The following is an 11,334-nucleotide window of genomic DNA, read 5'->3' as shown; positions in this document are numbered from 1 at the left end:
ACTTATCAATGAATCAATTCACATGGGTTAATAGGAAGCTTTCCTCTGGCTACCTTCAATCAAAACCAGTATAGAAACTCCAAAGGCCAAAGCATGAAAATACCCACATGCATTAACCTTATTTTTCCACGTACGAATTGAGATTCTAAAAGCCTCTACTTTGTAGTTACTCAAGTGACGAAGGATAGCGAAAAAATGTAATAGGAATATAATAGGTCAAAGGTTTAATCTCTTCTAAATTGTACTATATAAAAAAAATTAACTTAAGAAATAATAAATAACCTAACAATAAGACGCTTATACTATTTCAAAATTTATTTCAATACACCAAACATTGATTAAGTTCTCCCTACAAACTAACCTTACACCTATGGTGAAGGATCATAAACAATTAAATATGATGAGTACGAAAAAAGTAAGAAGCAAACAAACTCCTCGAAAAGTTTTATTAACAACATAAAGGTAATACTATTAGCATTTACCATTTAGCCTTGTTCACTCTAACCTAAATATTTTATGAACTAATTACATTTACGAGATAGTTTCTTAAGTTAAAAACCGACTGATTATATAGATGATTTTGTTGAATGTATTGTCTTGAACGAGAAGAGAAAAACTTACTTATAACAGTAATAGGTGTTGATTTGACATCTCAAAATGTAATTTTTGTCTTGAAATTAAAATTTTTTTATATGATGAAATATAAAAATATAAAGTCATCAAATTATTAAATTAGAATACCAAATCAGTTGTATCAAAATTTCTCTCCAATGAATATATCTATATAAGTGTCATTTCTAGTAGAAAAATTATACACAAACAACATGGGAAGTTAAGATATATTGTTTTTAGTCGTTTTTAATCTGATTTTTTGTTACATTAAAAAGGACTAAATTCTTAAGAACCATAAACTAATCCTAATATATTATCTGCTATATATCTGTACTACCACAAGTGTTTTTTAGTCCGATTTCTCTCCCTGGGAAAATAAAGTTGAGAGAGGTACTATTCTATAGTTGATTTATATCTCTCATGCTCAGCCTTTGGGTTGTCCTCTGTCTGTCTCCCCCTGAAACAAAATTGTCGTTTTATGCTTTTCAACCCCCCAAAACCTACATTCGTCGTTCTCTCACTTGCTGCAGCTCTGCCATCCCCTCCTATCTCACCGTAAACCCTTGCATTGTCACATACCCTCATACCCTCTGCACACCATCTTCTCTCTCGTCCCTAAAACCCCTTTTTTTTTAAGCAAACCAAGCTCGACCCACATGGATCCCTTCTTTTCAAGCTCACACACTCTCATTCTCAGCCTTGTTTTCTTACTAGTCACTTCAAGAGGTAAAGTTACAGTCTTTCAGTCACTCTGCTTCATGGGCTCGCCATTTTTTCATCTGGGTCTCTCTCACTCACTCACACACTCTGCTTTTCATGTCTTTTGCAGGTGTTTCAGGAGCTACATTTACCTTCGCCAACAGATGCGCCTACACTGTTTGGCCAGGCATTCTCGCAAATGCCGGCAGTCCTAGGCTCGACAGCACCGGATTCGAGCTCCCCAGAGAAACTTCTCGAACACTCCAAGCCCCGACTGGCTGGTCCGGCCGCTTCTGGGGCCGAACCGGTTGCAATTTCGACGGATCCGGCTCCGGGTCCTGCCTCACCGGTGACTGCGGCTCCGGCCAGGTCGAGTGCAACGGCGCTGGAGCCGCCCCTCCCGCCACCTTGGCCGAGTTCACCCTCGGCACCGGCGGGCAGGACTTCTATGACGTCAGCCTTGTCGACGGGTACAACTTACCCGTTTTCGTGGAAGGGACTGGCGGGTCGGGTCTGTGTGCTTCGACCGGGTGCTCCACGGATCTGAACCTGCAGTGCCCCACTGAGCTGAAGGTCGGTGACGGCAACGCGTGTAAGAGCGCGTGCGAGGCGTTTGGGACCCCGGAGTACTGTTGTAGTGGCGCGTATGGCTCACCCTCGACTTGTAGGCCGTCGGTTTACTCGGAGATGTTCAAGGCCGCGTGTCCCAAGTCGTATAGCTACGCCTACGACGACGCTACGAGTACGTTTACGTGCACTGGTGCTGATTATACGGTGACGTTTTGCCCCTCTTCTCCAAGGTAATAATAGTAAAGCTACTAGCTTGAGCTTAAGCTTTATTGTGAGTTGTTTTTGTGATTACATTTTAATTATGGACCTGTTAGCAAATGGCATGAAAGCTAAAGATTATTCTTAAAAATAAAAATTAAATATTCTGTCTTTTTCTCTTTGTTGTGGGTGGTTTAGTGGCAAATTGCCAATGCCAATCTGCCAATGATTCTCTTTTTAATGGTTGATTAAATTCTTCATTATTTAGTTTAGAATATCTGGTTTTAATATATGATTAATATTTTGCTGGGTTGGTTTCCATGTGAATATGATTTATATTTGATGTGATCATGTGTGTATGCAGTCAGAAATCTTCCAGAGATTCAACAACACCAATGACAGGAGCAGCATCTTCAGAAGGGTCAGCTGGTTCAAATCCCGGGTTCACTTATACGGATTCAAGTGCAGGGTCGGGTTCGGGTACTACAGGGTCGAGTTCAAATACAGGATCGGGTTCTGGATCTGGTGAAGCTATACTGGCAGATGGGTCATGGTTAGCTGGTTTGGCCATGGGAGACTCACCAAGGACAATGCCTCTCTCCACTCTACAGTCCACACTCATATCCTCAGCAGCTTTATCTATCATCCTCTCCCATCTTTTCTTGTAGCACCCAACTCTCTCTCTCTCTCTCGGCTTCTTTTGATCTTAAAATGTGAATTCTTCAAGAGGGTTTGCAGTGTTTTTGTGGTCACTTGGAGTTTTTGCCTTTGGTAGAAAAGCTGACAGATTCATTGTAAACCACCCCTTCAAGATTCCCACGAAACATTATCATTGTAACATATACATAAAAAAATGTTCATTTTCGTTTGTTTATGGGAATAGTAGTAGGTGCCCGCTTTTTCTTTCCCACTTGAGCTTTTCCAAGGTTCTGCAGCTGCTTTTTGGGTTTTTGCTTCTGCTTTTGAATTTTGATTAAGAGAAAGAGAAACATGTGGATTGTGGAGGTTTCTCTTAAAAAGGGAGTGTGTATAGTGTGAATGTGTGAGTAAAATGGTTGGCTAGTTGGCTTTTGTCTGAGAGGTATCACTTTGCGGGTAATTCAAGTTTTTATTAGCTTTTCTTTGTCTGCTAGGGTTTGAAATTTTTTACAAATGCCAGGAGGTATGTTCTATAATGAAGAAAATCATCATGATCCATTTTCTCGTCCTAGTCGAGTACAAAATGGGTAATCCGAAAACGCGCAATCACCGTAGAACAAATTGTGTAACCTGAAAGTGTGCAATCGCCTCCTCCGATGGGCTTAAAATTGCCATGCTAATGCTAATAATGTAATAATGTCAAAGCTATTTCAACTGCGCTCCCTCACCCTCACTTGTGACAAGTCAAGGCTTGACACGTAAATGAACCGTTTTAATTTCATGTTGTACACTCTCAACACTGATGGCATGATATCCAAATCAAACTAATCAACAATAACTTTACATTTTGACGTATGATATATTCTCAACACTAGTGGCATGAAAGCATTGGATATGCTTGTATTGTGTCCACGAGTCCTGTTATGAGTTTGTTGAGAAAACTTACCTATAACAAAGATATGAGCTGACTTGGTATCCCAAGAGATAGATTATGTCTTGAAATTGAAGAAATTGTTATGTGATGAAACATAAAAGCATATGTAACATCATGTTATTGAATTGTAATACCTAATTAACTATATTTATATTGCAGGGAAGTTTTTCTCTAATTTGTTTGGTGGGATGTAAAAGGGAGTTGAAATCATTAGTTGGATTTTCAGAGGGAAATAACTTAATCGTCATTGGGTGTTGGGGACAAGAGAACAAATGCAGATCCAAATCTTTGCGATAAATATAAGGGATATAGAGGAAAAGTGGGATCGTTTGTGTAAAAGTATGACTAGCTGGCTTCTCATTGTTTAGGTAATCATAGACCTTGAACTTTTCTTCGTAAAATTTGTACAAAAGGAACATGATGTTGATTTGGGAATATGTTTTGATGGCCCACCTTGAAAATTTTCATGAAACATAAAACCACTTTTTGAACCAATCTTGCAAAATTTACGCTGCGATTAGGTGAATTGATGTCAGCCAAGAGTTTAATTAGTCCCAACTCCTAACTGAATTTCTATTGGTCTTGTGCAGATAAATAAAAACAAAAGTCTTGATCTTGTGCAATGTGCATGGATGGCTTATGCTGATCTGCTACAGTGACGCAGATTAATTGTAACCATCAGATTTGAAAGAGAAAAAGGACTCAAATCATAATCCATTATTATTCCTACAGAACTATGCAGTTGCTCCATTAATTATCATGTGGGTCCTTCCCACTAGAATCATATCCAGCAATTAAATTCAAACTGACTAGAAAATCCTACCAAGTTTTTTCCACTGTAGTGACCCATCATGTTGCCTGGAGAGGTTTGCCCAAACAATAATGACCCTTCAATTATTTCCTAACAATTGTTTTTTTAGATGCACAGATATTATTAGATTGTTTTCAGAATACAATATTGCAATTGTGAAACAGGAACGAAAGGTGAGTCTGCTTGGTATCTTAGAGAAGTATTGAAGTTGATGTGGAGCAAATGTGAGATACAAGCTGCATAGGGGGATATGTTCTGCATTTCTCTTTCTTTATACATATAGGAGTGTTGAATGAATATCATGAATAGGCCTGATAGATACCATGTTGTGACCAATATGACAACTTAATTGGTTGATTCGAGTACTTCAGGAGTTTATGATCTCTACACAGTCACTCAGTCAAAATCATTTGCATACAAAATGCAGTAACAATCAAGTTTTACAACAAAACTATAAACTTGTTCAGGAGTTCATGACCAAACTATATTGTGTCCTCTAGCAATGATTTGGCTAGCATGAACAAATTGCAACATATGATCTGCTATAGTGTAGTTTTGATTTTCCCTTGTTCAGTTCTGTTGGAGACCACTTAAGTTCACTCTCAAACACTGAGCATTGAATCGCTTAGCAAACCAATTCTGGATGTGAAGTTCATGCACATAAGATTGGTTTTTACATGAATGATTGTTTTAAGTGTAAACCAGAAGGGTAAAGCAAGCTCATCATTCATCAAACAGATAGTCTACTGTATTCTACATAACCATAACAAAAGAATCTACAGAAAAGTTAAAAACCTTTTTGAGAGGAAAAGTAACAATGGGAATTAAGTATGAAAAAGTTACTAAAATAATATGTTGGAAAAGAAATTAATTACCTAAAAGAATAGTATAGAGAGAGTAGATGCTGAATTTAGGACGAACCCACCCTTGAGAAATGACCAACATCCATGCTTAGCCAAGACAGTTCCTATGCACTTTTATGCCTTATACTCTGTCTTTAGGCTTGCCCTTATGGGAGCTGAACCTGCACCCTCTATCTGGACCCAACCTGATGATTAAGCACCGTATGGCCCAACTTCAGGTCCAAGTAAATTTTACAGTTACCACAATAGTAAAGGCTTTTACTGTCATCTACATCTGCCTGAACGATTGTTAGCCTTTTGATTAATGGAAAATCCACATCAATCAATGGTTTAAAATTGTCAATGCGCTTGCGGATGACTGCTGATTGAATTTCTTGTTCTAAAAATGGAACAAATGGTTGTTTACTATAGTCATGCCATAAAATGTGAGAGTGAATGGACTTAAAAAGTAAAGGGGTAGCCATGGGATGGGCTTGGGTCTGTTTTGGAAATTTTCTTTAGACTCAATGTTAAGTTGGCTTAAGCTTAGCCTAACAGAAAGAGGAGATAATTAAATAGGAGAAGTATAGCATTTTAACAATCCGTTGTAGTCTAGTTGGTCAGGATACTCGGCTCTCACCCGAGAGATCCGGGTTCAAGTCCCGGCAACGGAAATAATTTTTTGCCCCTTGATATTTTTTTTGCAACTCACAACTCAAAGTAATTGGCCCCCTTGATATCTTTCTATGATTTAGAACCCAAATTAATCATGACCCAACACAATTTTAACAAATAACAAGAATGTTGATGAGAACCCAACTGGATAAACTGTAAATGGAGCCTTTGGTGAGATTGTGCAGTGTGAATGCTGGTGAATAAACACCAGTACTGTTTGCAGTTGCAGAGTTGGGCATATTGCCTCCAAGTCCAACCCCTGATGAAGGCTCATCATTGATGATAATCCCTCCACCATATAGAGGCTGCTCTGGCTGTGCTTTACACTGCCAAACAATGAATGAAGACCAATTAACTAGTTAATTAAATTCCATGAAGAACCATAAAGGATTAGAATCCCCTGAATAATAATTGTCAATGTTTTATATTTACCTCAGTGTAAGCAGTAGAATCATACAGTGGACCATCTGCATGATGTGGAAAAACACTCATAAAATCAGCAAACAATGCCATTGTGGCATTGTTGGGACAAAAAAATAACCAAACCAAATGAGACAGAAATTAAATGGGAAGAGAGAAGAGAACCAGAGGAGGAGGAGCCTATGAGAAGAAAGAAAATGAGGAGGCAAAAGATGAGAGTATCTTCCATGCTGTTTCTGCTTAGAGGTTGGATATCTCATACTACTAAAGAGGTTTTTATAATAAGATGATTCTATGAATAAGAAAGAGTACCCACTTCCCTTTTCAAGTAAACCTTTATATTAGTGGAGGCTACAAGCTACAGAGTTGTACTTAAATGGATTAGGTGAGAATTCACAAGGGCATATTGCAGCAGGACTGAGTAGCCCCTGGCCTGCTCACATGTAGTTGTGTGAGTGTGAGGAAAAAAACTTCCCTATGAGTGCGTCTCTATCTCTCTCATAATGTGATAGGTCATATAATAAAAGAGATAAAGACAATAGATATATACACCTGTTACATGAAAGTTTTAGTCGAATATGAGAGCCCTCATCATGTGACAATAAATTAATAAATGTGAGTTAATTCTTGTCTTGTATGTGTGGGGGGCGAAGGAGAATTTGAAAAATAGCCAAGTTTTAACCCATATTTAAACCCTTAAAAGTTATGGTTGAATTGGAGATCCGACCCTAAATAAGAAAAGTTCAAGCACTACATGAGAAGATTCGAGAACTATATGATTTGAGCACTACACGATGATCATATTCCTTACCTTAAAAAAGGACGAAAAGTCCTTGATAGATTATAATAAAATTTAAAAAAGGTAAACTTTCAAACTAAGTTTTACTAAATATATGTTTTGTTTTTTGGTCGAACTAAATGTTTGGTTTTAATAATTAAACAACATAGAAGGATTAGAGTCACTAGACTTGGCTCCCAACTGCGTACGAAAGAGTACTATTTATTCCTTGGTTTTGTTTTTTCGATATTTACCCAATTTTTAGTCTGTGCAGTGCTATACTGTCATGATTTAACAGTTAGCCAAGTATAAATTATAATAAGTTAATTGTGTCCCAACACGAAATTATATGGTCCTCTCTTTAGTCTTTGGCAGCATATGGCCTATTTGAAAATACAATTTACTTAACACTTTTGATCAAATTCTATAACTTTTCTCCACACAGAATCATTTGCATACAAAATGCAGAAACAATCAAGTTTTTCAACAAAACTATAAATTTCCTTATTAAGTTATGAATTACTGCTTCTATGCTGAAACTTATCTTCTATATAATGCAACAATCTAATGTGGTTAAACCAATTATGTCGAAATTGTACTACAACTGAATGCTAACATGTCTAGTTTCTTCCCCTTGACATAGTGAGAATGTTGAGTTTGCAGTTGTATTGCCATACTTGACACTTACCCTGTATTCACCCAAGAAACCAAAAAAGCTATATGATCCATGCTCATCTGTCTGACCCTCTATCTTCCCAGTTTGCCATTCTTTCAAGAGCTTGTCGACGACATCACCAGCAGGCAGATTTTGGAGATTGTTATCTGTCAGGCACATTTCGTAGCACCCATTAGGATGCAATGCAGTCCAAAGCATTATCCCATTCACAGATGGATGTGAGAAACCTTCTCTTAAAACTTGTTCTAGATAAATGGCCTGTAAAGAAAGAAAATTCTCTAGTCAGTAGGGGAGAGAATCTATTAATGTTCACCAGTAGATGGAATTCTTTAACTGTATGTAACAGGGTAAATGTTATGTTGTCAAACTGTCAAATCTTGACCATTCATTGAATTAAGAATCCATGAAAATGATGGTCCAGATTGATGGTATAGCAACATAATATGTCAAACTGTTTGGTAAGGAAGCATTGAATATGTAACACTTGTTTACCTGTGTTTCTTTGTCTAGAGTATTGCTAATGTCAACCTCTGTGAGCCAAATAGGAAGGCCTAATGTGGCCAACTTGTCAAGGATAGCTCTCATTAGAGGAGGGTTTGGTATTGTAAAGTGACCCTCTAGTCCTATTCCATCCATTGATACTCCACCATGTTGAAGTTCTCTCAGCCTTGAAATATAGGCATCAACAGTGGAATTTACATCGCTGCAAGTCTCGACCACATTGAAGTCATTCATAAAAAGGGTTGCCAAAGGGTCGGATTGGTGTGCCGTCTCAAAGAAATGCAGGGTGGCATTGGGGCCAAGCTGTTGCTCATAGAAATCAAAGTGAAGCATTTCATTGCTGACATCCCAATGAATGAATTCCTCCTTGTATTTGCTCATTAGGCTCTGTATTCGAGAGTTGACAGCTGATTGTAGCTCATTACCTGTGAGGTTCAGGACCCATGCAGGTGTGTATTTGGGATCTTCCCAAAATATATTGTGCCCTCTAGCAATAATTTGGTTAGCATGAACAAACTGCAACATCTGATCTGCTACAGTGTAGTTGACTTTCCCTTGTTCAGGTTCTGTTGCATACCACTTCAGTTCGTTCTCAAACACCGCAGCATTGAATCGCTTAGTAAACCAATTCTGAATGTGAACATGATGCATATAAGATTTGTTTTTACATTAATGACTGTTGAACCATAAACCAGAAGGGTAAAGCAAGCTCATCAAACAAATAGTCTGCTATGGACTATATGTGCTAACCTGATAAGGCAAATTTCCTAGAATGGTCTTTGCTATTGCAGATCCAAATGGGAAATCTTTGGAGACTTGCTCTATGCTAATTGCCACTCCTTGCAGCATGTTTCCTTGCTTATTTGAAACATGGACTGTCACAGCACGCTTCCTTTTCTGAGAAAAGTATAGAAGATGCTGTCTCTAAATATTGATAAAGAAAATGGTATACACAAATTGACAACTTTCATTTTAATTGATATTGCAATCAAAACTGATTCTGGATTGGAAGTGCATGTAATTCAAATTATTGTTAAACAAGTATGTAGCTAGAACAATATTCACTACTGCAATATTTGCTTAAGGTAGCATATTGCACAAATACTTACAGTGTTGATCATATACTGCTGATATGTCCTCCACTGCCCAACACTAAATGGCTGCAAGGAACTGCTTGCAATTGCTATGTTGACATCTCTGTCATCTGAATTCTATATAACCAGAACAAAAGAAGGTACAGAAAAGTTAAAAACCTGTTTGGGAGGAAAAGAAACAATGAAGTATGAAAAATGTACCAAGATGACATATTGGAAAAAAAAAAAATTAATTAATTAATTACCTGAAAGAATAGTATAGATAAATTAGATGATGATTGTAGAACGAACCCACCCTTGAGAAATGACCAGCATCTATGCTTAGCCAAGACAGTTCCTATACAGTTATATGTCTCATTCTCTGTCTTTAGGCTTGCCCTTATGAGAGCTGAACCTGCACCTTCTATCTTCACCCAACCTGTTGATCATGCACCGTATTAGGCTATTAGCCCAACTTCAGGCCCAGGTAAATTTTAAAGCCGCCACAATAGCAAGACTTTTACTAGTAATAGTTATCATCCACATGTGCGTAAACGACTGTTAGCCTTTTGATTAATAGGAAATCCACGTCAATAATTGGTTCAAAATTGTTGATATGATTGAATTTCTTGTTCTAATAATGGATCAAAATCAAATGGTTGTTGGCTATAGTCATGCCATAAAAAGTGAGTGTGAATGGACTTAAGAGCAAAGGGGTGGTAGTAGCCATGGCCTTGGGTGTTGGAGGTTCATGCAGATTTTATCGTACAAAATAGAAAAAGAAGTATGGAATATCAACAATCCGTTGTAGTCTAGTTGGTCAGGATACTCGGCTCTCACCCGAGAGACCCGGGTTCAAGTCCCGGCAACGGAATTTTTTTTTTTTTTTTACTTTTTAAAAATTTAGACCCCAAAATTACTAATCCTGACACAGTGTAGAATGGATTACTACTAGTTATCCCAAGAAAACACAATTTAACAGATAACAAACAAGAATGAATGGTCAGAAGAACCCAACTGGAGAAACTGTAAATGGTGCCCTGGGTGAGATTGTGGAGTATGAATGCTGGTGAATAAACACTACTAGCAGTTGCTGCAGAGTTGACCATGCTGCCTCCAAGTCCAACCACTGATGAAGGCTCATCATTAATCATAATCCCTCCACCATATAGAGCCTCCTCTGGTTGTGCTTTACACTGCCAAACAAATAATTAATTATTTAATTCCATGAAAAGAGCCAAATATTAAATCCCCTGAATAGTAATTTACCTCAGTGTAAGCAGTAGGATCATATAGTGGACCATCTGCAATATGTGGAAAATCACTCCTAAAATCAGTAAACAATGTATATAGTTTTGGCCTTCTGCTGTGATAAAAAGAACCAAAAAAAAAAAAACAAATGTGACAGAAATGGGAAGAGAGAACCAGAGGAAGCTGCAACAAAGGAGGCGCTCATGTGGAGAAAGAAAATGAGGAGGGCAAAGGTGAGAGTATCTTCCATTCTTGCTTAATTAGAGAGGTTGGAGCTAGCTGTGTAACATCGTATTGCTACTAAAAGGGTTTTTATAATAGGATGATTCTATGAATGAGAATGAGTACCCACTTGGCCACTTCCCTTTTCAAGTAAACCATCCAAATTCCAAAACATTAATGTAATGTCACAAGAGAGAGAGAGAGAGTGTGTACTTAAGGATGTGGTGAGATCACAAGGGCACAGTACTGGAATGGCAGTAGTGGACTGAGTGTGTAGCCCGTGGCCTGCTCACATGCTTTAGGCTTAGACTTAGAGGGCTCATGTGACAGATATATTAATTGATGGACATGAACATCCCAACAGTTGATTCATTCTTGTCTGTGTGTGAGGAGTGGGGAATTTGAAACTTCTAAAATTCTGACCGAAATTGTG

General features: G+C 37.9%; 2 protein-coding genes and 2 non-coding genes across 4 annotated transcripts; 3 read left to right on the top strand and 1 right to left on the bottom strand.

Moving 5' to 3' along the window:
- Positions 1–1,071: 1,071 nt before the first annotated feature.
- On the top strand, positions 1,072–3,141 carry LOC147276422 (Pathogenesis-related thaumatin superfamily protein). The gene is made up of 3 exons (XM_086255420.1): positions 1,072–1,338; positions 1,442–2,111; positions 2,444–3,141. The coding sequence occupies exons 1-3, from the start codon at positions 1,269–1,271 to the stop codon at positions 2,745–2,747; spliced, it is 1,044 nt and encodes a 347-aa protein (XP_086111546.1). The 5' UTR covers positions 1,072–1,268; the 3' UTR covers positions 2,748–3,141.
- A 2,765-nt stretch (positions 3,142–5,906) lies between these two features.
- Positions 5,907–5,979, top strand: TRNAE-CUC (transfer RNA glutamic acid (anticodon CUC)). Its single transcript has one exon. It is a non-coding gene; the product is annotated as a tRNA-Glu (tRNA).
- A 1,762-nt stretch (positions 5,980–7,741) lies between these two features.
- On the bottom strand, positions 7,742–10,950 carry LOC147276419 (Glycosyl hydrolase family 10 protein). The gene is made up of 8 exons (XM_086255041.1): positions 10,854–10,950; positions 10,698–10,732; positions 10,447–10,624; positions 9,695–9,867; positions 9,465–9,566; positions 9,106–9,252; positions 8,347–8,985; positions 7,742–8,112 (listed from the first exon to the last, which is right to left on the bottom strand). Exons 1-8 carry the CDS (start codon positions 10,927–10,929, stop codon positions 7,777–7,779), a joined length of 1,686 nt encoding a protein of 561 aa, XP_086111167.1. The 5' UTR covers positions 10,930–10,950; the 3' UTR covers positions 7,742–7,776.
- On the top strand, positions 10,230–10,302 carry TRNAE-CUC (transfer RNA glutamic acid (anticodon CUC)). Its single transcript has one exon. It is a non-coding gene; the product is annotated as a tRNA-Glu (tRNA).
- Positions 10,951–11,334: the final 384 nt, after the last annotated feature.

The sequence above is a fragment of the Dryas octopetala genome, chromosome 8 (genome assembly GCF_963921425.1).
Source record: "Dryas octopetala chromosome 8, drDryOcto1.1, whole genome shotgun sequence".
NCBI classification, from domain to species: Eukaryota; Viridiplantae; Streptophyta; class Magnoliopsida; order Rosales; family Rosaceae; genus Dryas; species Dryas octopetala.
Note: the sequence above shows the minus strand (reverse complement) of the source record. Positions and strands in the feature narration are given on the sequence as shown.